We start from the raw sequence: 26,874 nt of genomic DNA, 5'->3' as shown, positions 1-26,874 counted from the left end.
ATGCAAGAGAAATCAGACAAGAGGATGAGCCGGGAACACTCCACAAGACTATAGACTGACCCCTCCCTAACTGATCCATCTTGGAGCATGCCAGAAACACCTGTAAGGAGTCCTCATTGAAAGACACTTGCACCAACTTTAGCCCTTCAAAGCCTGGTGATCCCCTATTCTGGGGTACCAGCTCCCCCATCTGAAAGGCACCAAAAAATGCCTTAAAGAGAGATGCCTTCACAATCATACCTCATACTTCGAAAAAAGATATAAACTCTCTGATTTAGGAAATATGCTTTATAATCGTATTCCCCTCACAATCATACCCCAGGTCTCCAAAAAAAAAAAAAAATCTCTTATTTGGGTAATAGGTACCACAACCACACTTCTGCCTGTAACCCAGTGTAATTCTCAGAGGAATGTTCTGACTTTCACACCCCCTTAAAATGTTTGTAAGCCGCTTAGAACTGTTAAGGTGTTAACGGGATATAAGCCCAAATGTAATAAGCAGAAAACACAACCTCCGGCAATTTTCTGAAGCAAGGCAAGCAAAAAGTCATGTGTAATAGGATGATGCGAGTCCCACTCCAGAGGATGAACCCTCCCAAACCTAAAAACATCTGGCTCACTAAGAACCCAACTGCCGGATTACCGCAACCCCTTAAGAAAGAAAAACCCACTACCTGTATGGATATAGCCCCCTTGGAAAACCCTTGCTCCTTGCATTGTGCAATGTACTTGGCCAAATGACCATCAACCCTCCCCCCTGCGCCGTCCCTTACCTAACAGATACGCCGCTATCTTCTTTTTTTTTGTTTATGTTTCAACGTTTTTATTGATGACATTCACAGGATACACATTTCACATTCTAAATGTACAGAAACTCAAACATGCACAAGTATTCAGCTAGTGCAAATTGCTACATTCCGCCATCAAACTTTTTTACATTTTATTCCCTCCCCACCCCTCCATTTTATGTTTCAACAATTTTATTGATGATGCAACAAAGTAAACAATCACCACTGTCAATATACTGTCAATATAGAAAAGAAACAAAACCTTGGTGACAGAACCATCAAACTGCAGATAAAATAATGGTTACATCTTCACATTTTTGAACAGTACCCCCCTCCCTCCCCTACCAAACCCTAGAACTCCCCCCCCCCCCCCCCGCCATTTATGGTGCAGTCCTTTTTATTGAGGACAGTCCTTCGTAACATTCACAATTATATTGCTACCGTTACCAGCATAGCAAATTAAACGTTATACAATCCCACATTGAAGCCCAACCTCAGCTTGAGGATGAACTGGGCTCATAACCTCCACTCCTCTCTTGCCTAACCAAATTAGAACTGTGACACTGCACTGTGGTCTCCCGGGGCTTTGTATCTGATAGCCCCCCGAGACCAGTCATCCACTTCAGGATCCTGGGTAGAATCCCTATAACTTAATCATCTATTATTAACATTACTTCTCCATAGTTATATGAACCTTTTATTAGAAACTCCTGACTGGACAGAGTCCGCAGCACAGCCAAAACAAAACTTGCCAGACCACACCTATTCCCCAGAACCATGTTCTATAAGTCCATCCTTCTGTTAGAAACATCAGAAACTTGGTAACCATTTCTCCCATGCCTCAATACCTTCCCCCTCTCCCCGCCTTTCACCCTCCCCCCCTATTTCCCGATTGATATCTTCTTAAAACCATAGATAAGCAACCCATGTTTCGGGCACCACAGAACTCTTCAACAGAATGCCAACCTTATCCGACCAAGGTCCCACAGGTTTTCAGGCATCAGGGCACTGGTCACTTCCACATGAAGGGCCAGGATCCGAAATCTGTCGAGCTGAAAACAAGACAAGGCATCCTTTAAGGAACTAACCACCCTAGCACTTCTCACCCTGATAAACAGATTAAATTTCAGACAACGTAACGCCAGTTCACGCACAAGGGAATTGACCCGCAAGCATCTAGCAGCCTGTCTGTTCAAGACTTCGACAATACCCAGGTTATCACACCAGAATACAATGTGTTTGTCTCGCAACCTTTGAAGCCACACAAGTGAAAAGCCCAGAAATGTAATGTTGTTCATCAGACCAGACACTACCCAGTCCGCCAGTGCACTAAACCCCCTGACAGTAGACACCAAAACCCAAGCCACCAGCTGCATCTGAAAACAGCTCCAGGTCTCCATTAGTGACCTCTTCAGACTGGATGGCTAGTGTACCATTGAAATCACCCAGAAAATGCAGCCACACCCACGTTGCCCTTAATCCCTATGGACAAACGCACAAAATTATGTGGTTGCTTAACACCTGAGCAAGACAATGCCCTCCCCATGAGAATTACCCTGCAAGTGAAATTCAGACACCCCAAGTGATGATTCCATCAAGCACAAGGTGAGTTTTCTCATGCCCAACATGTTGGTGATCAGATCATTCAATTGCCATTCTTTTTCTGCTGGCAAACTAGTGACCACTGTGTCTAATTCAATGCCCAGAAATGTGATCACCTCCGTTGGCCCTTACATATTCCCCGAGGCCAATGGGATCCCAAACATTTCTGCTATCTCCTCAAAAACCGCCATCAGGCACAATCCTCCCGCTCAGTAGAACTCACGAACAGGAAATCACCCAGGTAGTGTATTATCCCCTCAATCCCCATCCTCTGAGCCGTCATCCAATGCACAAAAGAACTAAATAGCTCAAAGTATGCACAAGATACAGCGCAGCCCATGGGAGACACTTGTCGAAATAGTACATCCCTTCCAAAGTGAAACCGAAGAGAGGGAAAGAATCAGGGTGAAAGTGCAAGAGACGGAAAGCTGACACCACATCAACTTTCGCCAACAGGGCCCCCGCCGTACCAGCTGCAAGGCCTCGTCCAAAGACATGTACTGCTTAGTACACACTTCAGGAGGAATCCCACCATTCACTGAGGAACCAGGAGGGTAAGAGAGGTTGTGGATTAGCCTGAACTTCCCCAGGTCCTTTTTGGGAAAAAATGCCAGAGGCGAAAACTGCATCACCGGAAATGGCTGTTCCCTGAAAGGGCCCGCAATTCTATCAGATTAAATTCTTCATTCAACTTGTGCAACACAACCTCCCTCAGATGAACAGAAGATGTTGAATTAAGAACTACTCTATTTGCCAACTCACCCCGAAAAGGCAGCTAAAAACCCTCTGCAAAACCTGATCCCATACAGCAGCAACCAGGGGCCTCCAGTCGCACAGGAGTCAGTGCTCTACTAAACATGACTTCACTTAGAGGCCAGGGGTTGACCCCCAGCACTTTTCTTGGTGCAGTTTGAGGCGGAATGTCCCTGCCCACACTGGGCACACACAAATTTAAATTTACAGTCTGGGAATGGGCAGACTAATTTGTTAAAATGCCAGCAACAATCCGCGATGGGGCCATTTTCTCTGGCTCCTGCTCCTTGCCCACTGGCTTGAAAGGGCCACAAGTTCCCGGAACAGCAACTGTCTGCTTACCAGCGTTTACTGCACTACCACCACCAGGTTCGGGTGCCATAAATGAGCTAAAGGTTAATCCCCCAGCTCATATGGATATTCTCCTCCATTTTGTCTCAGAATGCTTCCATCATAGTGGAGCTGTGTCCAACCACCGAAATGCTGGTAAGCGTTCAAAACTGAATCTCTATATGCCAACAAGAGACCATACTGTGAGGGATCATTACTTCCCCAAACACTCACCATCTGGAAAAATGCTCTCACCCAGTAAATAACATTGTGAAAGACTTTTTTAACCTTATCTCCCGCCGCCTTCTTTCTAACCCTCCTCTTAGCTCTCTTCTTACCCCTTCGTTCCCTGAGTTGAAAGATATCTATGCAATGCCGCTTTCTAATTCTTTTCCTCAAGTCCAGAGTGAACTGCTCCCACAGCTCTAAGACAGCCACCAGAGCAGATACCCCTCTGTCCTTGACTTAGCCCCCAGTTGCCCCCTGTGGTGTGTTAGTAGAACTGGGTATAATATTGAAAGAAGAAGAGGAACTGGAAGTTGAGTCCTGCCGCTCTTCCTTCTCCTCTTCTTCCTATCCCTGCTCCCGTTCCATGAAGAACTGGCCTTAGCAGGCCTTTTACCAAGTCCAGATGGTCCAGTATCCGTCTCCAATGCTCTAGGTGCGGGTGCAGAGCCCTCATCTGATACTCATTGGGGTCCTTGCAAAGCAGGTGCAGTAGACAGCTCCTGGCCACTTCATGAAATAAAGCCACTGGCACTGGCTGCCTCTGGCCTGTCTGGAACCGCCAAAGTCACTGGAGTCATGTCTGGAGACAACGCTCGATCATCCTCACTCTCATCCACCACTCTAAGGTCCTGTGGAGACAAAACAGGACTGGCAGAATCCCACCCGCCAGGATAAAACCCCACCCCATTGCCTGACCGAGGGTGCCCCCTACTCCCACTAATGACCCCACTTCCTTGTAAAGTGCACTCAAACCCGGAACCCTGCTGAAAATTACTGCCCAGAAACCCTATGTCAGTTGCAAAGGGAGCCCCTCTTGGCCTGGCCTCATAGGGCCCAAAGATCGGGGCCAACCACAGGGCCTGCCAACCAGGATTTCCTGCTGCTGCAATGCCCCATGGTCCCTAATGTGCCCAAACCACACCCATAAGGTGCATAAGGCCACACCCAGGGCATAACCAGTCCTCCCTACCAATCCATACCTGCTCCTCCATCAGGTATTCTAAACCCACTAGGCAAGGCCAGTCCAGCTCCCATCCTCTGGCCCTGCCACTGTGCAGAAGTGTCTTCCTCCTGCCTGGGGCCAGCTGCATGACCCAAAAGGAGTAAATAGAGCCCCTGCCGCCCGTGCTGTGGACCCCACACCACCCTCGAGGGCCTGCCCCTCCTGAACTCCTGCTTCTTCCAGACGCATTGCCGCCTGAGTGCTCCCTTCTCCGCCAAGTCGAGGATGCCCTTCTCCCCTCTTACCCTTCCTCCTCCCACTGCCGAGTCCTTCTTTTCCTGTTCCTCCCCCCCCCCCCCCAAGTAGCCGTTTCAACAGCAAGAGCTGATAAAGCCTTGGCTTTAGATTTTCGGGCCAGGAGCACCAGAGAACCTGTACGAGGGGGAGATGTGGTACTTGCACCAGGCTGCCATTATCAAAAGAGACCCCCCACACATAAGGACACCTCCTTGCCAGCCACTTCCTCACCGATTGCCTCAGGATCCTTCACAACACAGCAAGCCAGCTAGGACACCCACTCCACGACGTGAAAAGCCGCCTCTGAGGAGCAAGAAAAAGCCCTACACCTCTGAGGCGTTCCCATAAATATTCCACCCTTTTCCCCTCCCCATCTGGCTGCCTCGCTAATCGGGCCTGCCCTCAGTCTGGTTTACTTTTAAGATACCCAATGGCAAGTCAGACTGAAGCCACCCACTGCATCCTGCTACTACCTTACCCTCCCTCCCTACAACACTTACCAGTACAGAGGGCCCCATCCCTCACTAAATGAGTGCCCTCTAAATAGGCTCGGGCATTCTGTGTTTCCTGTTCCTTGTGTTTCAGGTTTTTGGTGCCCTTTGATTCTAGGGAAGGAGGGGCAGATTGATTTTCTAGGTTCCTGAAGGTCTCAAGCTCTCAGTGTTGAGATCTTTGAGGTTCTGGGTTCGGTGTTCCTAGGTTTACAGGGTCTTTATAAGTTTGGATGTGCAGCTGAAAAACAGGCTGGAGAGAGGCTAAATACAGGGAGGGGCTTTTTGTCATACAGTGGAGGAAACCTGAAAGATGTGGTGTCAGGGTCCCCTGCTGCAGCCTGAGGCATCATTTCTCCCCCCCCCCCCCCCCCCCCCAAATCAGTCTTCTTACCTGTGATTCCCTCTTTCTACTCCCATTTATCAGGTTTTACTGGGACTTTACAATGCTGCTCTTCATGGTCGGGAACCTGATCATCATCCCTGTGGGCATCACCTTCTTCAAAGATGAAACCACCACACCTTGGATTGTGTTCAATGTGGTGTCGGACACCTTCTTCCTCATGGACCTGGTGTTAAACTTCCGGACAGGGATAGTAATTGAGGATAACACAGATATTATTTTGGACCCCCAGAAGATAAAGAAGAAGTACCTGAGAACCTGGTTTGTGGTGGACTTTGTCTCTTCCATACCAGTGGATTATATTTTCCTGATTCTGGAGAAGGGCATTGACTCTGAGGTTTACAAAACTGCCCGGGCCCTACGTATTGTCCGCTTCACCAAAATTCTCAGCCTCCTGCGACTTCTCCGACTCTCCAGACTCATTCGCTACATTCATCAGTGGGAAGAGGTAAGCCTAGCATCCAGCTTCCGCTAATCTCTGTGCCCTAGCCTAACTCAGAAGGACAGGGAAAGGAGGTGGTCTTTTCTCTCTCCCCATGCCCAAACATTCCACCCCTGTCCCTTTTTAGTTAACCGCAGAATTTCTCTGGTGTAAGGTATTGCTTATTGCCTAGAAAACTCCAGTATTTCTATAACAATGCTATGGATTTGGCTTTCTGTGCTGCAATATTCCTGTACTAATATGTAGGAAGATTGCAATTTGTACATTTTATAGTCCTACGAATGACAGTGCTAAACTGGGTGCTAAATGTTTAGATTGCTCACATATGCATTCTTAGGTGCACAGTTACACACGTATATACCAGCATTCCATCTAAGCACCATTCTGCAAATACCTGCTTAAATTAGGTTACATGTATTTGCAAGGGGGCCTACACAGGGAATGGAGCAGAGAACTGTAATTTCCACATGTAGGTGCCCACAGTTGTGCCAGCTGGCATAAGTGTGGGTGCATAAAGGTTAGGTGTGCCAGTACTGGGTTTTGCAAGGTAGAATAGATTCCCAGCACCTGCTCTCGGGGTGCCTAAATGGAAGCACCCAGTTAATAGAATTGTCCCCACAGTGATGGCACCTGTGGTGGGACAATATGTTTGTGTGTCAGCACTACATGTTCAGCTATTTGTTAGAGGGCTTTGTGATGTCATATCAGGAAACCAGAACATAAGAACTGCCCTACTGGGTCAGACCAATAGTCCATCTAGCCCAGTGTCGCATTTCCAACAGTGGCCAAGCCAGACCACAAGTACCTGGCGGAATCCCTAAAGGTATCTAGATTCTATGCTGCTTACCCTCAGGGATAAGCAACGGCTTTCCCCAGGTTTACCTTGCTAAGTCTATTGACCCATCCAAACCTTTTTTAAACAGAGCTATGTTATCTGCTTCTATCACATTCTTGAGCAACAAATTTCAAAGCTTAACTATGCATTGAGTGAAAGTGTTTTCTCTAATTTGTTTTAAATGTACTACTTAGTAACTGCAAGGCATGTTGTCCTCTATTCTTTGTACTAAAGAGAAAAAAAATAATTTATGTTTTCCTATTCTACTCCACTCAGGATTCTGTAGACCTCCATCATATCCCCCTTTAAGCCATTTTTTTTGTCCAAAGTGAAGAACCGTCACCTCATATTTCCAGTCGTTTTAGAATGTTATTCAACTCTGAGTCAGATGCTGATCACCATAATGAAATATTGTTCACAACACCTTTGGCCCCTGGGGGCTCACATGATCTTTGTGATGTAGGGTGTTAACACATGTTCAGTACAGCAGGTTAAAAAGCTCTGGAAGCTTTAGAGTCAAAAGGACTACATATACTGCTCGCCCTAGGGGAATACTCTTATCTTGGCAGTTATCTAAAACTTTCCAGCTGTACTCAGAACTTCTAATGACACTGCTGCTAACAGTAGAGGTTGAGCCAAATTACCTTTGGGATTTTAACAAGTCCTATCATTCTTCACCCATCTAAATTAGCTTAGTAGCTATGAGAGCACCTGTAGCCTTCTATTTCTGATTCTTCCCTCTCCAAAATAGCATCCTTCCTCCTGTCCCCTTCCCCATTCTCCACTGTGTCCTTTGCCTATTTTGTGAATGTCACCCTGAGGCTTCTGCTGGCTTGGTAGAATAGAAAGAGAATCAGGCTGAGAAGACTTTCTGGTGTCTGGCTGCAGGGTATGAGAGTGGCGATGTAACTGGAGTGGGGGAAGGGTGCTTGTAAGAGAAGAGGTATACTGTGTTATAGATGGGGAGAATCTAAGACAATAACCCTGGGGTATCTGTTGCTACCCCCATCAGACAGAGGAGACAGGACACAGAGACTGAGGTTCTGGCTTTGTTCCTAGTGAGCAGATAAAAGGATGGAATTTGCCATTAGGAGCTGTCCTTGGGCATAGGCTGAAGTTCCTATTTCCTGTATCTCTGTTTGTTTTCTGCCTCTCTCTAGTTCTGTCCAGTATTCAGTTTCAGCTGCATCTATCTATCTATCCATCTGTCCAGCAGGCTCAGCAGCAGGCCTGTAGTCATATATAAAGCACAAAACTGCAGTGTAAGAGGAGGACGCTCTGTCATCTGACTGGCTGAATATAACAGCATGTTTCCGCAGGCCATTCAGAACACATAATACCCATTTTTAGCAGCAACCAATCGGAAGGTGGCATGGACAATGCTTGATGACATCACAAAGCTCCAGACTAACAGAGTGGACTTGCACTTTTCTCTTTTCCATATATGCACCCACTCGTCATCTTTGGTCCCTAAATGATCATGGTCTGATTCTTCCCAGTCCTAAATCTGCACAATTGGAATTCACCAGACATCATGCTTTCTGCTTTATGGTCTCGTTTATCTGTGACTCACTCCTTCTGCATATGCGTGCCAACCTTTCTTTTAAAAGTTTTAAACTAGCTATAGGTAATAAATAAAAATAAACCAAAACAGAGAAAAGAAAATGTGATACTTTTTTATTGGACTAACTTAATACATTATTGATCAGCTTTCGAAGGTAAACCTTCAGATCAGAAAGAAGAAGGGTTACCTTTGAAAGCTAATCAAAAAAAGTACTAAGTTAGACCAATAAAAAAGGTATCATCTTATTTTCTTTTCTATGTTTTGTTTTATTTCTATTTATTACCTTTTAAAAGTGGACTAACATGGCTACCGCGCCACTTTACTCAAAGTAGCTATAAAAACTTGGCTTTTCCACTGAGCATTTAACCCTACCTAAAATTTTATACATATTCGCCTCGGTTGTTTATCACCACCTTCCAATTTTTCTTACTCCTACCCTCCCTATTTGCCTTCCATAAGTACATATACATAAGTATTGCCATACTGGGAAAGACCAAAGATCCATCAAGCTCAGCATCCTGTTTCCAACAGTGGCCAATCCAGGTCACAAATACCTGGCAAGATCCCAAAAAAGTACAAAACATTCCATACTACTTATCCCAGAAAAAGTGGATTTTCCCCAAGTCCATTCAATAATGGTCTATGGACCTCCTTTAGGAAGCCATCCAAATCTTTTTTAAACTCCGCTAAACTAACCGCCTTTACCACATCCTCTGGCAACGAATTCCAGAGTTTAATTTCTCATCCTCTCTCCTTGTCTGTCTCCCTTCTCTCTTTCCCCCTTCTTCCCCCCCTCCCCCCCCCCCCCCAATCTAGTTACAATACTTTCTAAGTATGAATGTTTCTGGCATGTGTGCACTAGATTTTCCTGTCAATTTTGTAGTTCCTTTCTAACTTTGGAATTTATGTAGCAGTCTATACACTGCCTAGATCTGCTAGTTAGCCCAGGTGGTATAGCAAGTTTTAATAACCTATACACACATTGTATGTGATAAGATTGGATTTCAGTCCTGTTCTGTGTGATAGTATTTTCCAAATCTTTAACAAGAGTAGAAAATGCCAAAATCAGGAAGATGAATAGGAATTTCCATGCTGCCTGTAGTGACCAAAATCAAATATTTATATGCAGATAGGGGGCACCCCAGCCTCATACTCAGAAAGCTGGAAAGATTAAGATGTTAGTTACAACTATTGACCAGATTGCCATTCTAATCCACCTGAATTATTGACAAGGAAAGCCACTATCATGTCTTATCACTATCATGTTACCCAAGATCTTTCTGTAACACTAAATGTCTATTTTCTAATATATTTCCACCATTCATGATGTATTGTAAGCCACATTGAGCCTGCAAAGAGGTGGGAAAATGTGGGATTCAAATGCAATAAATAAATAAATAAAGTCTGTGACTTGCCCAAGCTTGCACACAGTGGCAGAGCAGAATCTTAAACTCATATCCCAGGACTTCTCCTGAATTCAAATCCCTTGTTTCTCAACCACTAGACCAGTGATACTCAACCATCTCTTGGAGGCACACCTAGCCAGTCGGGTTTTCATGGTTACCACAAAAAAAATGCATGAGATAAATTTGCATACATTGGAGACCCATTGTATGCAAATCTATCTCAAGCACATTCAATGCAGTAATCCTGATTACCCAACTGGTTAGCTGTGCCTCCAAGAGATGATTAAGAAGCACTGTATTAGGCCACCCCTCCTTCCTAACCACAGCACTATGTGCTCCTGTGCTTGGGGAGGGGAAGGGAATTATTTCTTTCAAACTTGGTCTTTATTGCATCTTATAATTGTAATACCACAAATCAATATGTGGGCATATGTATGACAAATGGACCAGGAACGATTCTCAGAAGACTGTTCGTGAGAAGCTTGCTAAAATAAAAATAGACAAAGCAATGGGACGTGATCGGATACATCCAAGGGTACTCAAGGAACTAGGAGAAGTTCTTGCGGCTCCGTTGTCTGACCTTTTCAGTGCTTCTTTATAGTCTGGAGTGGTCCTGGAGGACCAGAGAAGGGTGGATGTGGTCCCTCCGCACAAGAGCGGAAGTAAGAGGAGAGTTTAGGATTAACAGGCCTGTTAATCTGACCTCAGTGGTGAGTAAACTAATGGAAACGTTCCTAAAGCAGAGGACTGTGAGGTTTCTCAAATCGAATGGACTGCAGGACCTAAGGCAGCATGGTTTCACTTCAGGCAGTTCTTGTCAGACAAATCTGATTGATGTCTTTGATTGGGTGACCAAACAAAAGGATATGGGAGAGGCGCTAGATGTGGTGTACTTGGATTTTAGCAAAGCCTTTGTCACGGTTCTGCACAGGGGACTGATAAATAAACTGAGTGCCCTAGGTATGGCACTAAAGTGACTGACTGGGTTAAAAACTGGTTAAGTGGAAGGAGACAGAAGGTAGTAGTAAATGGAGTGTGCTCTGAGGAAAAGGATGTTATCAGTGGTGTATTGCAGGGATTGGTCCTTGGGCCGGCTCTTTTTAACATCTTTGTGACTGATAGTGTGGAAGGGCTGTCTGGTAAGGTTTGTCTCTTTGCTGATGATTCCAAGCTCTGTAATAGAGAAGACATCCCGGAGGGTGTGGATAGCACGAGGAGAGCTCTAGCAAAGCTTGAAGAATAGTCCAGTAATTGGCAACTAAGATTTAATGCTAAAAAATGCAGGGTCATTCACTTGGGTTACAAAAATCCAAGGGAACGGTATAGTATAGGGGGTGCAGTACTTCCGTGTATGAAAGAAGAGCAAGACGGGGGTGATTTGTATTTGATCATCTTAAGGTGGCCAAACAGAAAAGGTGACGGTGAAAGCCAGAAGGATGCTCGGGTGCATAAGGAGAGGAATGGCCAGCAGGAAAAAAGAAGTGATGGTTCCCTTGTATAAGTCTCTGGTGAGGCCCCATTTAGATTACTGTGTGCATTTCTGGAGATCGCATCTATGGAAGGATATAAACAGGATGGAATTGGTCCAGAGGGTGGTTCAGAATTGATCAGTGGTCCCTTTCATAAAGCGTATGGGGACAAACTTATAGACCTTAATATGCAGACTCTGAAAGAAAGGCAGGAGAGAGGGAAAACGAAGAAATGTTGAAATATCTCCGTGGCATTAATGTACAAATGAAGGAAAACTCTGGAATAAGAGGGCATAGGATGAAGCTAAGAGGTTATAGGCTCAGAAGTAATCTAAGGAAATACTTTTTCATGGAAAGGGTGATGGGACATGTGGAGTAGCCTCTCAGTGGAGGTGGTGGAGACCAGGACTGTCTGAATTTACGAAAGTGTAGGACAGGTACTTGTGATCTCTTAGGGAAAGGAGGAGTTAGTGGTTGCAGAGGATGGGCAGACTTGATGGGCCATTTGGCCCTTATCTGCCATCACATTTCTATGTTTCTAAATGTATCTGATATCCACAGTCTTCATAGAAAAAAAAAGTAGAGGTTTAACATTTTCCAGAGCTGCTCCCAGAACATTCAACAAAAGTGCAGAAACGATTCCCAAATATGCTCAAATGAAGCATTGTCAGATTTAACCTTCTCTAGGATTCACCAGACCTTTAAGCAGATAACATTGATTTTCTAAACTGTTTTGAATGTTCTTTCCATCAGGTAGGTGTATTTGTCTATCATAGTTGATAGAAATTCTCTGCTTTTGAATGAGTTCTGTTTTGTGTCTCATTCCATGATTCTCTGTTAAACCCACATTGTTTATTATTCTTGTGGGGCCATGGTTAAGGGGTGCTGATGGTGTGACAGCCCAGGGTTTATCTTTGAGGAGAGCATAGACTGAGCTGTCAGAGATGATTGAGTGGATATTCGAAAGCAGTTATCTGGTCAGTGATGGGACCAACTGCCACTGGTGGAAGTGGTGGAGATTAAAACGGTATAAATTCAAGAGAGCTTGGGACAAGTACATAGTAACACAGTAAGTGACAGCAAATAAAGACCTGAATGGTCCATCCTGTCTGCCCAACAGTCATATTCATTCTCAATTCAAGATTAAATCAACAATGAACATGATATTGTATATTTGATCATTGTATTTACTTGATCATGGTCTTTCTTTGGTGTTTCTGGGACATAGACCGTAGAAGTCTGCCCTATCCTTATGTTCCAACTACTGAAGTTGTCGTCAAAACCCACTCCAGCCTATCTAAATCCGTCTTTTCTTTTGTGGGCCACAGACTGTAAGTCTGTCCAGCACTGTCCTCGTGTTCCAAATTACTGGAGTTTCCATCAAAGCTCTCTTCAGCTTATCCTAAACCGGATTGCTATATGCAAGACTCAGACTGTACAAGCCAGCCCAGCATCGACCTTAGTTGATACAGCCTGAGTTGCCATCTAAGCACCACTTGACATGCAAACACATATGCAACCCTTTAAGTTTTGTTTTTTATACCATTCATCAGTGGCGTTCCTAGGGTGGCTGACACCCGGGGCGGATCGCCGATGCGCCCCCCCCCAGGTGCAGCGCAAACCCCCCCCCCCCCCGGCAAAACAACGGACACCCCCCCCCCGGGTGCATCTTTACCTGCTGGGGGGGTGCCGCGCATCTGTCAGCAATGCTCGTTCCCTGCTCCCTCTGCCCCGGAACTGGTTACTTCCTGTTCCGGGGCAGAGGGAGCAGGGAATGAAAGTTGCCGACAGACGCACGGCACCCCCCAGCGGTGAAACGACGGACACCTCCCCCCGGCGAAACGACACCCTCCGGGTGCATCTTTACCTGCTGGGGGGAGTGCCGCGTGCCTGTCGGCTTCGCTCGTTCCCTGCTCCGTCTGCCCCGGAACAGGAAGTAACCCGTTCCGAGGCAGAGGGAGCAGGGAACGAGCGTTGCCGACAGACGCGCGGCACCCCCCCCAGCGGTGTGCACCCGGGGCAGACCGTCCCCACCGCCCCCCTTGGTACGCCACTGCCATTCATTTTCTAGTTAGAGATCCTCATAGGATGTCTAAGGGTAGAGTAGATAGCATGGATAGGCAGACTGGATAGGCCATATGATCTTTATCTGCCTACATTTTTCTCTGTTTCTAGAAAAAAGAAAAAAAAAGCTAAATAAATCATTGTGGAATGGCCTAACAGTTAGTGCAGCAGGTTGCGGACCTGGGGAAACGGGTTTGATTCCCACTGCTGCCTGACGATCAGCAGTGGGTTGAGATCCTGGGGAACTGGGTTCAATTCCCTCTGCAGTTCCATGTGACCCTGGGCCAAGTCACTTAGCCCTCCATTGCCCCAGATACAATACATAACTTAGATTGTAAGTCCAGTAGGCAAGAAATTGTAAACCACGTAGTTGCCTAAGGGATCATTTGCAGTATATCAAGTGCTGAAAATAAATAAAATAAAAACTAAATCCTCTGTAATCTTTCGTGCACAATTCTACGTTTACCCTCAGATTCTATAAAGGCCACCCAAATTTGGGCATCCACAATTGGGCACAGATCTGAGATCCTTAGGCAAACTAATTAGCTCCAACAAAGGGAAAGGAGATGGGATTTGATATATCGCCTTTCTGTGGTTACAATCAAAGCGGTTTACATATTATATATAGGTAGTTATTTTTGTACATGCTTCAACCTTGGGCTCAATCAGATGACATCATCTACTAGTGAGGACTGCAATCTGGTGTTCTTGGGAGAAAAAATAGAACTGATGTGGACCTTATACAACACTGATGCATATGTTTAACAGAGCAAGTAAGAATGTTGTAGTAACTTCTAGAAAACATTCCAACCCCAGTGTCATCCATATATATATATATATATAAATAATTTAATTATTGGAGTTAACAAGCACTTAATAGGAGGGGAGAGATTAGTAAGCTCAACTCAGGAGAGAGACCTTGGGGTGTTGGTGTCTGAGGATCTAAAGGTGAAGAAGCAATACGACAAGGCGACAGCCTTGGCCAGAAGGATGTTAGGCTGCATAGAGAGGGGCATAACCAGCAGAAGAAAGGAGGTGTTGATGCCCCTCTACAATTCATTGGTGAGGCCCTACTTGGAGTATTGTGTTTTGGAGGCCATATCTTGCTAAAGATGTAAAAAGACTGGAAGCGGTGCAAAGAAAAGCTACGAAAACGGTGAGGGAATTGTGTTGTAAACCGTACGAGGAGAGACTTGCTGACCTGAACATGAATACCTTGGAGGAAAGGAGAAACGGGTGACATGATAGAGACGTTCAAATATTTGAAAGGTGTTAATCTGCAAACAAACCTTTTTCGGAGACGGGAAGGCGGTAGAACTAGAGGACATGAATTGAGGTTGAAGGGGGACAGACTCAGGAAGTATTTTTTCACGGAGAGGGTGGTGGATATGTGGAATGCCCTTCCACGGGAGTTGGTGGAGAGGAAAACGGTAATGGAATTCAAGCGTGCGTGGGATAAACACAAAGGAATCCTGTTTAGAAGGAATGGTTCCGTGGAATCTTAGCAGAGATTGGGTGGCGACGCCGGTAATTGGGAAACAAAATGGAAGCTGGGCAGACTTCTACGGTCTATGCCCTGATCGTGACTGAATAGATATGGATGGGCTGGAGTGTAAATTTTAAGGTGCTTCGACATTAGCTTCAGAACTTAGTACAAGAACAGTACTGGGCAGACTTCTACGGTCTGTGCCCTGAGAAAGGCAAGGACAAATCAAACTTGGGTATACATATAAAGTATCACATACCATGTAAAATGAGTTTATCTTGTTGGGCAGACTGGATGGACTGTACAGGTCTTTATCTGCCGTCATTTACTATGTAATTGGCACTAATTATGATTTGCGTGTGGATCTGGATGTGCACTATCCTAGAACATGCTTTCCTAAATTGGATCATATGCAACTCACAAGGGGGCGTAGCCATGGGAGGGGCATGGGCGGATCAGGGGCATTCGCAAGATTTAGGCACAGTGTTATAGAATAACAGAGATCCGAGTCCAACTTGCTCACTAGGATTTATACCAGGTTTCAGCAGGCGTACTTTGGGCACAGAAATCCATGCTAAGCAGGGCCACTGAGAGCCACAGCCGGGCCCAGGGCAGAACCGGACTGCCACACACCACCTCCCCCCCCCCCCCCCCCCCCCCACTCGAACTGCCACTCCCGCCTGCCCCCTTCCTTTTCTTTCTGTCTCTGCCTACAAGGGGGGCCTGGCACCGGCAAGCCTCTTCCTACCTGCCTGCTCCCACGATCTGTCCTTTCCTGCTCCTGACCATGCCGGGCGTTGGGACCCGGATGATTGTGTTAATGCGATATCGCGCTAATGCAATTATCCGGGTCCTGGGCGGCACCCAGGAGTAGGAGAGGACAGACCCGGAAGCAGGCAGGAAGAAGCTTGCCGGGCCTGGGCCCCCCCTTGGAGGCGGGGCCCGGGGAATTTTGCCCTCCATACCCCCCCCCCCCAGGGGCCCTGACGCTAAACACCATTCAATAGAGGGTGCTCATCCTGGAGCGCTCATCCCAGAGCATCCTTTATTGAATAGTGCTGAGTGTGGACTTACCATTTGTAGAATCTGGCCCTTTTTGTGCAAAATTGCATGCACAAGTGATAGAATGCCTACAGTTATGCGTGTAACTTAGTTGACAAATTAGCTGCTAATTGACACTAACAACCAATTATTGGCATTAATAGTTACTAATTTTCAGTCACTGCATCTCAAAAAATATATAACGGAATTAGAAAAGATACAGAGAAGGGCGACAAAAATATCCCTATGAGGAAAGGCTAAAGTGGCTAGGGCTCTTGAGCCTGAAGAAGAGATGACTGAGGAGAGATATGATAGAGGTTTATAAAATAATAAGTGGAGTGGAAAAGGCAGATGTGAATTGCTTGTTTACTTTTTCCAAAAATACTAGGACTAGAGGGCACATAATGAAGCTACTAAGTAGTAAATTTAAAACAAATTGGAGAAAATATTTCTTCACTCAATGTGTGATTAAACTCTGGAATTTGTTGCCAAAGAATGTGGTAAAAGCAGTTGGCTCAGCAGGGTTTAAAAAAGGTTTGAATAACTTCCTAAAAGAAAAGTCCATAAGCCATTATTAAGATGGATTTAGGAAAATCCACTGCTTATTCCTGGGATTAGCAACATAAAATCTGTTTTACTCTTGGGATCTTGCCAGGTACTTGTGACATGGAGGCCAATGCTCAGAACTATTGCCGGCATTAACATGCGATAATGCCGGGTTTGCGCACATGTTATTGTGCAGGGAATGCACAAATGGTGTCAGTGCAGCTGCTGCAAGCATTACCACAGACCACATTAACATGTGGTCATTATACACCCTACAGCCATGCACAAAAAGAAAAAAAATTTATCATGCGTGCTTAGCATGGGAAACTTTTATGCCAGATCCGGGACAATGTTGAATGGTTGGTTGAGAGGAGTGAGTGTCTAGCAGTACCCCTACTGTCTCTCCAAACTAACTACCCTGCCCTGGATTGCTTCCTGCCCCCCTCCCCCGAGCCCAAGGCAGCCTGGCTCCCATCGCCTTCCTGATATTAACCCATTAGTGCCCAATGTTCCCATATTTGGGAACAAATATGGGAAGGTTGGGCACTAATGGGTTAAATAAAAAATATTGCCGGGTGGTCTATGGTAGATAGGTCCTGCCCTCTCCAGTGCCCCAGCATGCACCGCGTGGGGCAGAGTGCTGCCATTTTAAAGATGACAGTTCCAAGAGGCAGGAGCGAGTGTGCATTACTCCTGTCTTTTTCAGGTGTGGAGTTGGGGGGGGGGTTGGGGCAGGGGCGTAGCCAGACTTCGGCGGGAGGGAGGTCCAGAGCCCGAGGTGAGGGGGCACCGCCGACCCCCCCCTGTCGCCGACTCTCTCGACCCCCCCTCCCACCACCAACCCGCCGTCGCCTACCTTTGCTGGCGGGGGACCCCAACCCCCGCCAGCCGAGGTCCTCTTCTTCTTGCAAAAGGCTTCCTTCTGTTTCTGACATCCTGCGGGAGGGGGGAATCGAGAGGGTCATCAGCAGTGGGGGGCAAAGTTGTTGGTGGTGGGGGGGTCAGCGGCACTGGTGGGGGCTAAAATGTGCCCCCTCACCTTGGGTTCTGGACCCCCCCTCCTGGCGAAGTCTGGCTACGCCCATAGCTCTAACATTTAGTTGTGGACATTTACACCAACCGTTGCCATGGTGAAAGTGGGAATGCCTCAATGTTGGTGCGTAAATGCCAACTTACACTAGTATTTTATGCACATAATTGCTGATTATATAATTTGCAGCTAGCATGCAGCAACCCCGGTGCCTATCTTTAGGTGATCTATAGAGAGTTACCCCCTACATGGCCAAATATATCATTTGAAAAGTTGGTTGAAATTTGAGGCATTTCAATGGCAGTGACACTTAGACATAGAATTTATATGTCGAAAGCAGGGATTCTCAGCCCAGTCCTCGGGACACACCTAGCCAGTCAGATTTTCAGAATATCCACAATGAATTTGCGTGGATAAATTTCCATGCACTACCTTCATTCTATGCAAATCTATCTCATGCATATTCATTTTGGGTATCCTAAAAACATGACTGGCTAGGTGTGTCCTGAGGACTGGGTTGTAAACCCCTGGTCTAAACAGTGATATTTAGCAGCTAAATATATAAAATAGATGGCCACATGCATTTGCCAAACTCGCATCTGTAAGAGTGATGTTTTCATTCACTGTTAGGATTCAACACAACAAAAATAAAATATATAGAGGGTAAGGCAATGAACCCCTCCCTCTCCCCATCTGTGAAGAAACTGTGTGTTTTAAGCCTGTAAAATGTATTGGATATTTTCCTGCATTGATTATGTTCTGAAGTGTATTTCTTCTTTTTGGCCAGCCGATGGTGCATGCTTATGCTTAAAGCTGTTACAGAGGACTGGCTTCTCTTTCTTTTAGTTGGCACACAGATAATAGGAAGTGCCTGTAGTGATGTAACAAGTTTTTATTTGAAATTTGACTGTTCTGGGCTCTGATTGGCCTGGACTTTGAAATTACCCAGCAGATGCTGGCTATTGCTTCAGTCTTAGCCTGGGAGGAAAAGAGAGACAGATCTCTTTGCTGAGGCTCAGTGAATTATATGTCCTGACCTTCCCATGTACTGTTTAGACAATATATAAATGTTTAGTTAGTGTTATAATCAATCCATATTTCAGTTACCTGTTATTGTTTGCTATTTGCACTATTTTGTTCCATTGTTCAATATTTTTTAAGAGAATAAACATAATTGTTTGTTCGCCTTGTTTGACTGGACTGATAAAGAATCATGGTAGTTTGTGTGTTGGGTCTGTGAGTGCTTTCTGGGAACTGTGGGACCACTGGGAGTGTGACTCCAGTAACCCAGAAATCACTGGGGATAATTGGAGAGCGGAAGAGGCGGTTGTGACCCAGTCGGTGGGAGGAGGGTGTTAATAGAGAGCACAAGCAGCAGGTGCAGGCGGACCTGATCTGTGCTGGGGGAAGACCCTCTAAGTGGCCATGGGGTAAACCCAGGCGGATGGCTAGGCGTTTCGTGACACCATCTTTCTTGTCCCTTTAACAATGTTCTGCTTTCACCATAATTATAAGCTGCAGTGACAGAGGATGTTTTGGGGCTTGACTAGCATTTCCAGAGGCAGAATGTGGGTTCCAGTGGGTAATGCCACACCAGTAGCAACTATTACTTTAAAACGTCTGTGGAGATTCCAAATGTGTGCATGTAAAAGTGGATAGTGCTGCTGAATATACACTAGGTATAATGCGAAAATGTCTAGGTTAGATGTTTTCAAATTATACATTTACCACACAGCTGAATGTTTGGATTCAACTCACTCCCTTTTCAGTTCTACAGTAACTTAAAGCAAATTACATTCAGGTACAGTGGTTATTTTCTGTCAATGGAGGGCTCACAATCTAGTCCCCCTGTTTACTAAGCTGCGTTAGCAGCTACCGTGCACTATTGCCGACACAGCCCATTCACTTTGAATGGGCTATGTCGGCACTGCCACGTGGCAGCCAACAGGAGGGTAAGTTTGTACCTGAGGCAATAGAGGGTTACGTGATTTTCCCAAGATCACAAGTAGCCACAGTGGGATTTGTCCTTGGCCTCCAGTATATAATAGGGATGTAAAAAAGCACCAAGGCATCTAACTATTTTTCATTTTCCATTTATTGCATCTATACCCTGTCTGTTGTTAGATGTCTCACCCAAATGCCAACATGATTCTGCACCTATCTTTCCCCTCTTTCTGTTTCTTGTCAATGCCAGTAGTAAGCCAAAGCCTGTTGGATCTGTCGGCCTTCACCACTTCACATGATGGGGAGAGCGCATCTGCAGGGAACAGGTCAGGAACTGACTGGCCCAAGGCAGAAAGACGGGGAAAGAAGGTGACCTCTGGAAGATCATTTGAATAAAGTTGGAATTTTTAATCTGATTGTGAATGCTGCCCCCCCTCCCCATTTAGTTGTGATCCAGAGATGGCATGTGCTGTTGTTACTTTGCATTTTCCATGGAAAGTGGAGGGGAAATGGGGGACGGGGGGACGGGGAGGAAGAGAAGAACCTTCCTGCTCTTTCGCCTCAAGGTATGGCATTTTCCAGCTCTAGCACTGTGCTCCTTGCTCTTCTCTCAACAGTTCATGGACTGCCTTTTCTAAGAAAAGCATAAAGACCTCTTACCCTAAACATGCACTGCCAGGCAGAAGGACTTTTTTCCTGCTGATTCGGAGGCAGGGAGAGATGAACACGAGACACTAGTATATTTAATACTCTCTTGTTTTGTCTATAAAGATATTTCACATGACTTATGACCTGGCCAGTGCAGTGATGCGGATCTTCAATCTCATTGGTATGATGTTACTGCTATGTCACTGGGATGGCTGCCTTCAGTTCCTTGTTCCCATGCTGCAGGAATTCCCTAGTGACTGCTGGGTCTCCATCAACAACATGGTGGTAAGTACTTGACCCTTCAGTTTTGGCGAAGATACTATGGCATGAAGAGGATACGAGCCTGACATAGCCTTTATAGTTCTAGACTCTGAACAGCTGATATTAATTTTAACTATTTATTTATTAGGATTTATTGACCACCTTTATGAAATGATTCACCCAAGGTGGTATACAGTAGGGACAACTTGATATAAAACTTAACATTTTGTTAACAATGTCAGTGTATTATATATATACCACAATATCCCTTCCCAGGTTCACTGCGGTTTACAAAAGAAAGTGAATTTCGTGAACGCACAAGTCACCTAGAATTACATACAAAACAACATCATAGAATTAGTTTTCGAACAAGAGAGGATAGAGAGTTCCATGCAGAAATTACTGCAAATGGGAACCAGACATTAAAAATGTTCAGAAAACATATACCCTTCTAGAGCTAGGGAAACCAGACAACAGCAAAGCCTGTATTCAAGAGGACCGACTAATTAAAAAAATCAGAAAACAGGTTACCCAACATATCTGATGTATACCCATAAGTCACTTGAAATAACACACAGGCTGATTTAAATTTTACTCTCATGTGTATAGGGAGCCAGTACAATGCCATCAAACCAAAAGAAATGCTGTCAAACCTCCTAAGTCTATGAATCAACCAGGCTGTAGTATTTTGAATATGCTGTAACTTATTTAGGGGCCCTTTTACAGAGCGGCGGTAAGCCCAATGTGGGTTTACCGCTCGCTCTTCCAGGACTATCACTGGCCCAACGCAGCTGCAGGCAGTAGCCCTTCCCCGAGTGCATGCCATTTCCAGGGGGGGGAGGGGGGAAGAACTGCCCAGAAATGGCTTGCGTGCTGCCCGGTTACCGCCGGAGCCCTTATCGCCACCTCGGTGGGTGGCAGTAAGGGCTCCCTGCCACATGGCCACGCGATGAGAGTTATCTCACCATGTGGCCATTTTTTTTCGGGTTTTACTGTCTGCAGGAAAAAGGGCCCTGGTGCACAGGTAAAATGGCCCCTGCTGCTAGTGAAGGACCCTTTTTCCCGCAGCTTTGTAAAAGGACCCCTCAGTAACCTAGATAGTAGCCCTAAATATAGGACATTGCAATAGTCCAAGTGAGGAAGGATCAGAATTTGGACTAACAAAGCAAAAGATTTATTAAAGTAGCACCTCACCAATCGTAATTGTCTCATCCTAAAAAAAGATTTTCTGCCATAAATGATATATATGGGCTTAGAGAAGAATCGAGAATAACTCCAAGCACCCTAGATTTTTCCTCAACTGAAAAAATGTACTTGAAGATAATGTTATAGTGTAGGGGACCTGAACATTTAGGTTTCTAAACCACAAGATTTTAGTTTTGTCAGTATTCAGCTTTAACAAATTACATATGGCCCATTGTTGAATTTGGTTCATGCAAGATGACAAACCGTTGACAGTATCTGCAAAGTCACCATCAGCAAGTACCAACATAAAAATGTCATCAGCATAAGATAATAAGAGCTCATTCGTACATAATTTAATAGAGCCCAGTGATGACATAAACAAATTGAAAAGCAGTGGACTCAATGGATAGCCCTGTGGGACACCACAGCCTGGAAACCAGAATTGAGAGACCTCATTGTTCTTTCGAACACAATAGCTTCGATTCATTAGAAATTGACTAAACCATTTAAAAACTGGACCTGTTAAACCAATCTCATTCAGCTTCTGTAACAGCAAATTATGCTCGACAGCATCAAAGGCCACCGAAATATCACACTGTAATAAAATAGACTGCTTACCTTGGCTCAAATAAGTCTTAACATAAGAAGTTAAAACAAGCAGCAGTGACTCAGTACTATGAGCCAGCCAAGCCAAATTGTGAAGAGTGAAGACATGAAAATTTATCCAAGTATATAGCAAACTGTCTATTCTGTTCTATAAATAACTTATATTCCACCATATCTCCAGTGGATTCATTGCGGATTACAGTAAGAAAAACATCTCACACAGATGGAATTACAAAAATTAAACAACAAATTGTGACAAACTAAATTAAACTTAGTCTGTCTATCTATCTATCTATCTATCTATCTATCTATCTATCTATCTATCTATCTATCTATCTATCTATCTATCTATCTATCTATCTATCTATCTGTCTTTTGGAATTTATTTACTACCTTTTTGAAGGAATTCACTCAAGGTGGTGTACAGCAAGAGTTAGTCAAACATAAGCAATAGACATTTACAGCAGTAAAAAAATATTCAAAGAACAATACAAAGTATGGCATAGTATGCTACATTACAGTGCCAACACAATGCATAATAAAACATTTTAATAGACAGCATAGGATGTAAGCAAAGATGGAACATATAGATAGATAAGATAGAGTAACAGGAGTAAAAAAAAATAAGGAACTAGTTAAAGAGAGTTACAAATGAGTTCAGAAAAGTGCTTGAACATTTTCTTGGCTAGGGTAGGAGTGCACAGGGCTTTTTTTTTTTTTTTTTGGGGGGGGGGGGGGGTTCTTGGGGGTACTGAGTACCGGCATGGACCACAAGTTTTAATGAAAGAGCTCAGGCTCAAGACACCAATTCTGCTTTTGTCACAGATTCTGTGACTGGTTGCAGGGGGCCTGGCTATTGTGGAGTGAGTCCCTCAGTGATCACCCTACCCCTGAAGGGTGGCCTGGCATTTGAGTACTGGCACCTTTTTTGCTAGAAAAATTGCACTGGGAGTGGATAAACATGTCCTGCTATAATATGTGCAGTCGGTGTCATTTACTTCTTTGTTAAAGGCCTGGTTGAAGAGCCAAGCTTTCACCTGTTTCCTGAAGTACAGATAGTCTTGTGTTAAGCAAAGCTTTTCAGGGAGTGCATTCCAGAGTGTGGAGGCTACTCCGGAGAAGGCTCGCTTGCAGATATCACATCGTATGATGTACTTTGGAGAGGGTGTGGTTAGGGAAACTCCTTGGGAGGACCTTAGTGACCTTGAAGTTATGTAGAGGGTGATCCTGTTCTTCAAGTACTCCAGGTCATTCCTTTAAGGGCCTTGAAGATCAGACATAGAGTTTTAAATTTAGCCCTGTATTGTACTGGTAGCCAGTGAAGTTTATGCAAAAATGGTGTGATACGGTCACGTTGCTTACAACCTTCTATTAGTCTTACTGCAGAATTCTGAATCAATTGGAGCTGGTGCAGACATTTTGTAGTCAGACCAGTGTAGAGTGCATTACAGTAATCCAGTCTTGATGTTATCATGACACACACGACTGAGAAAACATGTAAGGAGATAGGCAGTGTAGCTGTCACAAATGATAGAAGCTGCTCTTGAAGGCTGCTTGGATTTGGGGGAATCAGAATAAGTGTTTGATCGAGCTGTGTCCCAAGGTTCCTGTGATTTGAGGGGGAGTTCATATTTCCCAAAAGAGATTTTGATGTCAGGTATGTCCCCACGTGTGTTAGGGACCCAGAGAATCTCAGTTTTACTTGGGTTCAGGCAAAGTTTGTTGTTTTTAACCTGTTCTTGAATTGATGTTAGACAGGTAGTCAGTTTATTCAAGGCTGTGGGTGAGTCAGGTTCAATGGGTAGAAGTAGCTGCATGTCATCCACATAGATGTAGAACCGAATGTCCATTGATCGAAACAGCTTGGCTAGTAGCTTGAGGTAGATATTGAATAGAATAGGTGACAGTATCGATCCTTGTGGTACAAGTCAGTACCCATGGTGGTGACGAGGTGCTGCCAAACACTATGGACTGTTGCCTGTCTGATAGATAGATAGGATCTGAACCAGGCAAGTACTGTTCCACTGATACCTGTTTCTGCCAGTCATGCTAGCATAATATTGTGATCCACGTTGTCAAAAGCTGCTGAGAAATCTAGCAGTACTGAGGCAAATCCCCTGTTTCAGTTTCTGTGAAGATCATCTAGTAGGTACAAGGAAAGGGTCTGAATCCAGATTGACATGGATCTAGCCAGTTTCTCTCTTTTAACCAATCACTGAGTTGATCACACTGTTTGTTCTATAAGTTTCCCTAAAAATAGGATGTTGGACACTGGCTGGTAATTTTCAAGTTTGTCCTCATCAAGGTTGTTGTTCTTTAGCAAAGGACACACCACTGCCCTTTTTATGTTGTTGGTAGTTGCCCATTAGAAAGAGAGGAGTTCACGATTTTTGTGGCGCTTTCTATGAGGCCCCTGCTTACCTGCTGCACTATGTTTGATGGGCAGGAGTCGAAGGAGCAGGTAGTTGGTTGAAGGTTTCCTAGGATTTTGTCAAGGCCCTCTGAGTTTGTGCGCTCTAGGTTGGCTTATTGGAGACTGGGTGGGACTGCCTAAAAATCCTAGCGGAGACTTTTAATTTTGTTGGCAAAGTATGCAGAAAAATCAGTTCAGTTGTGACTGGGCAGGTTGGTTCTGTTGTGGGGATTTCAGTAAGCTGTTTACTATGCTGAACAGGTGCTTGATTGAATTAGCAGGCTATTTGATGTGTTGAGAGAAATATTGTTTTTTGGCTGCTGTTAAGGCTTACCGGTACTTTGTCATGTGATTCCTACAGTTTAGCCTGTCCTCATCCAGGTGAGATTTACGCCATCTCTTTTCTGTACTTCGTGCTTAAGGATCTGAAGTTCTGGAGAAAACAAGGGTGAACGTTTGTGAGTGGAGCATAAGACCTTTTTAGTGGTGCCGTTTTCTCTAAGGTCTTAGCTAAGTGTGTATTCCAAATATCAACCTGTTCTGACACTGTAGTTGTCTTTTCATCCACATGTGGGTAGTCCAAGGCCTCTAGAAAATTCTCATCAGCTTTTTCTTGTCTCTGATCTCCTTCTAAACTCTGCGAAGTGCCATTTGTTCCAGGTGGTCACTTAGGGAAAACTTAATTAGAAAGTGGTCTGTCCATGATAGGGTTGTTATCTCAATACTGCTATCCCGGTATTCTGGGATATCAAACCCTTTGTAGAACATAAAGTCTATATATGACCCTTTTCATGGGTTGGATAATTGATCATCTGTGTGAATCCTAGTGCTATCATCATGTCCAGGAAATTTGAAAACAGGAGTGTCTTCGACTGTTTTCTAAATAAAAAATATGATATAATAGTTCTAATCTGATATAGAATAGCATTCCAAAATTTTACAGCTAAGTACTGGAATGAATTACACCGATAACTTTTTAATCTTAACAACCTGAAAAATTGGAGCATATAGCATGAGATTCTCGTCCTGTAGTTAACATAACTAAATATTTAGATAAACAGATTGTGTTTTGACCCATTAAAGTTTTAAAAACCATGCAGGCCATTTTAAATTTAATACGCAAATGAACTGGCAACCAATGCAGTTTTAGAAAAAGCGGAGACACTCACTCAAATCTATTAGCTCTAAAAAATCAATCTAACAGCCGTATTCTGAAGGAGCTGCACTCTTCGTAGAAGCATCAGTGTAATGCCTCCATATAAGGAATTGCAGTAATTTAAATATGGTAAAAGAATAGCCTGGGCAATACTTCTGAAACTTTCCATAAGAGATGTAACATGTTCTTCAAAAGTCAATCCAGGATCTAATATTACTCCTAAAACCTTTGGATTTATTTGTAATTTGTAAAATTTCTCCAGTAGCCAACTGTTAACATTTCAATTAGTTTAGTAAAAATTGGTATACGTGTGATAGGACAATAACTATCCAATATTGACAAATTTAATCATCAACCATATGCATAACTACAACAATGAGGTCAACTTGGAGATGGCAGATTGAATCCTAGAAAGAGGAGTAAAATGATATAGGGAGTCGTTAGGATGTTAGGATGCACTAAGGGCAAACACTTAACAGCAGAAATCAGCGTGTTTTAAGTGCAAAGGCTGCACGCTAATTGTTGGAGGTGTGCCCACCATGTCCTGTGGAACTAACACATAGACATGTGCATTAGTGCGTGTAGTATCTGATCTCAAGTAGCACAGCTGCACTGCAGTGCCTTCTATTGAGGAGGTGCTAAGTGAAACGGTGCTAACCACACAAATGGAAGTTATTGAACATTAAGTAACATGCACTCACTGCATTATGCAGTCCATGCCCATGACCCACCTAACACAATATGCAGGTAACATGCACATGTGGTAGCTGGTAAAACACTTCTTTGGTAGCGGTTAACATGCTTTAATTAATGCGTTAACAGCTTAACACACTTTAGTAAAAGACCCCCATAATATCAAAAATACATACAATTAAACAGCAGAGTAGAACAATAATATAATAAAAATATGATACATTTATTTATTAGGATTTATTTACCGCCT

General features: G+C 44.4%; 1 protein-coding gene across 1 annotated transcript in view; it reads left to right on the top strand.

Annotated features, from left to right (window-relative positions):
- HCN2 (hyperpolarization activated cyclic nucleotide gated potassium and sodium channel 2) overlaps positions 1-26,874 on the top strand; it is a 91,582-nt gene that overhangs the window by 22,813 nt on the left and 41,895 nt on the right. The window contains exons 2-3 of the mRNA XM_030218962.1: positions 5,860-6,283; positions 20,434-20,595. Of these exons, the coding sequence (XP_030074822.1) occupies positions 5,860-6,283; positions 20,434-20,595 (586 nt within the window). The remainder of the gene's footprint in view (positions 1-5,859; positions 6,284-20,433; positions 20,596-26,874) is intronic.

Source organism: Microcaecilia unicolor, chromosome 11 (genome assembly GCF_901765095.1).
Source record: "Microcaecilia unicolor chromosome 11, aMicUni1.1, whole genome shotgun sequence".
NCBI lineage: Eukaryota > Metazoa > Chordata > Amphibia > Gymnophiona > Siphonopidae > Microcaecilia > Microcaecilia unicolor.
This window is presented reverse-complemented; position numbering and strand designations above follow the sequence as displayed.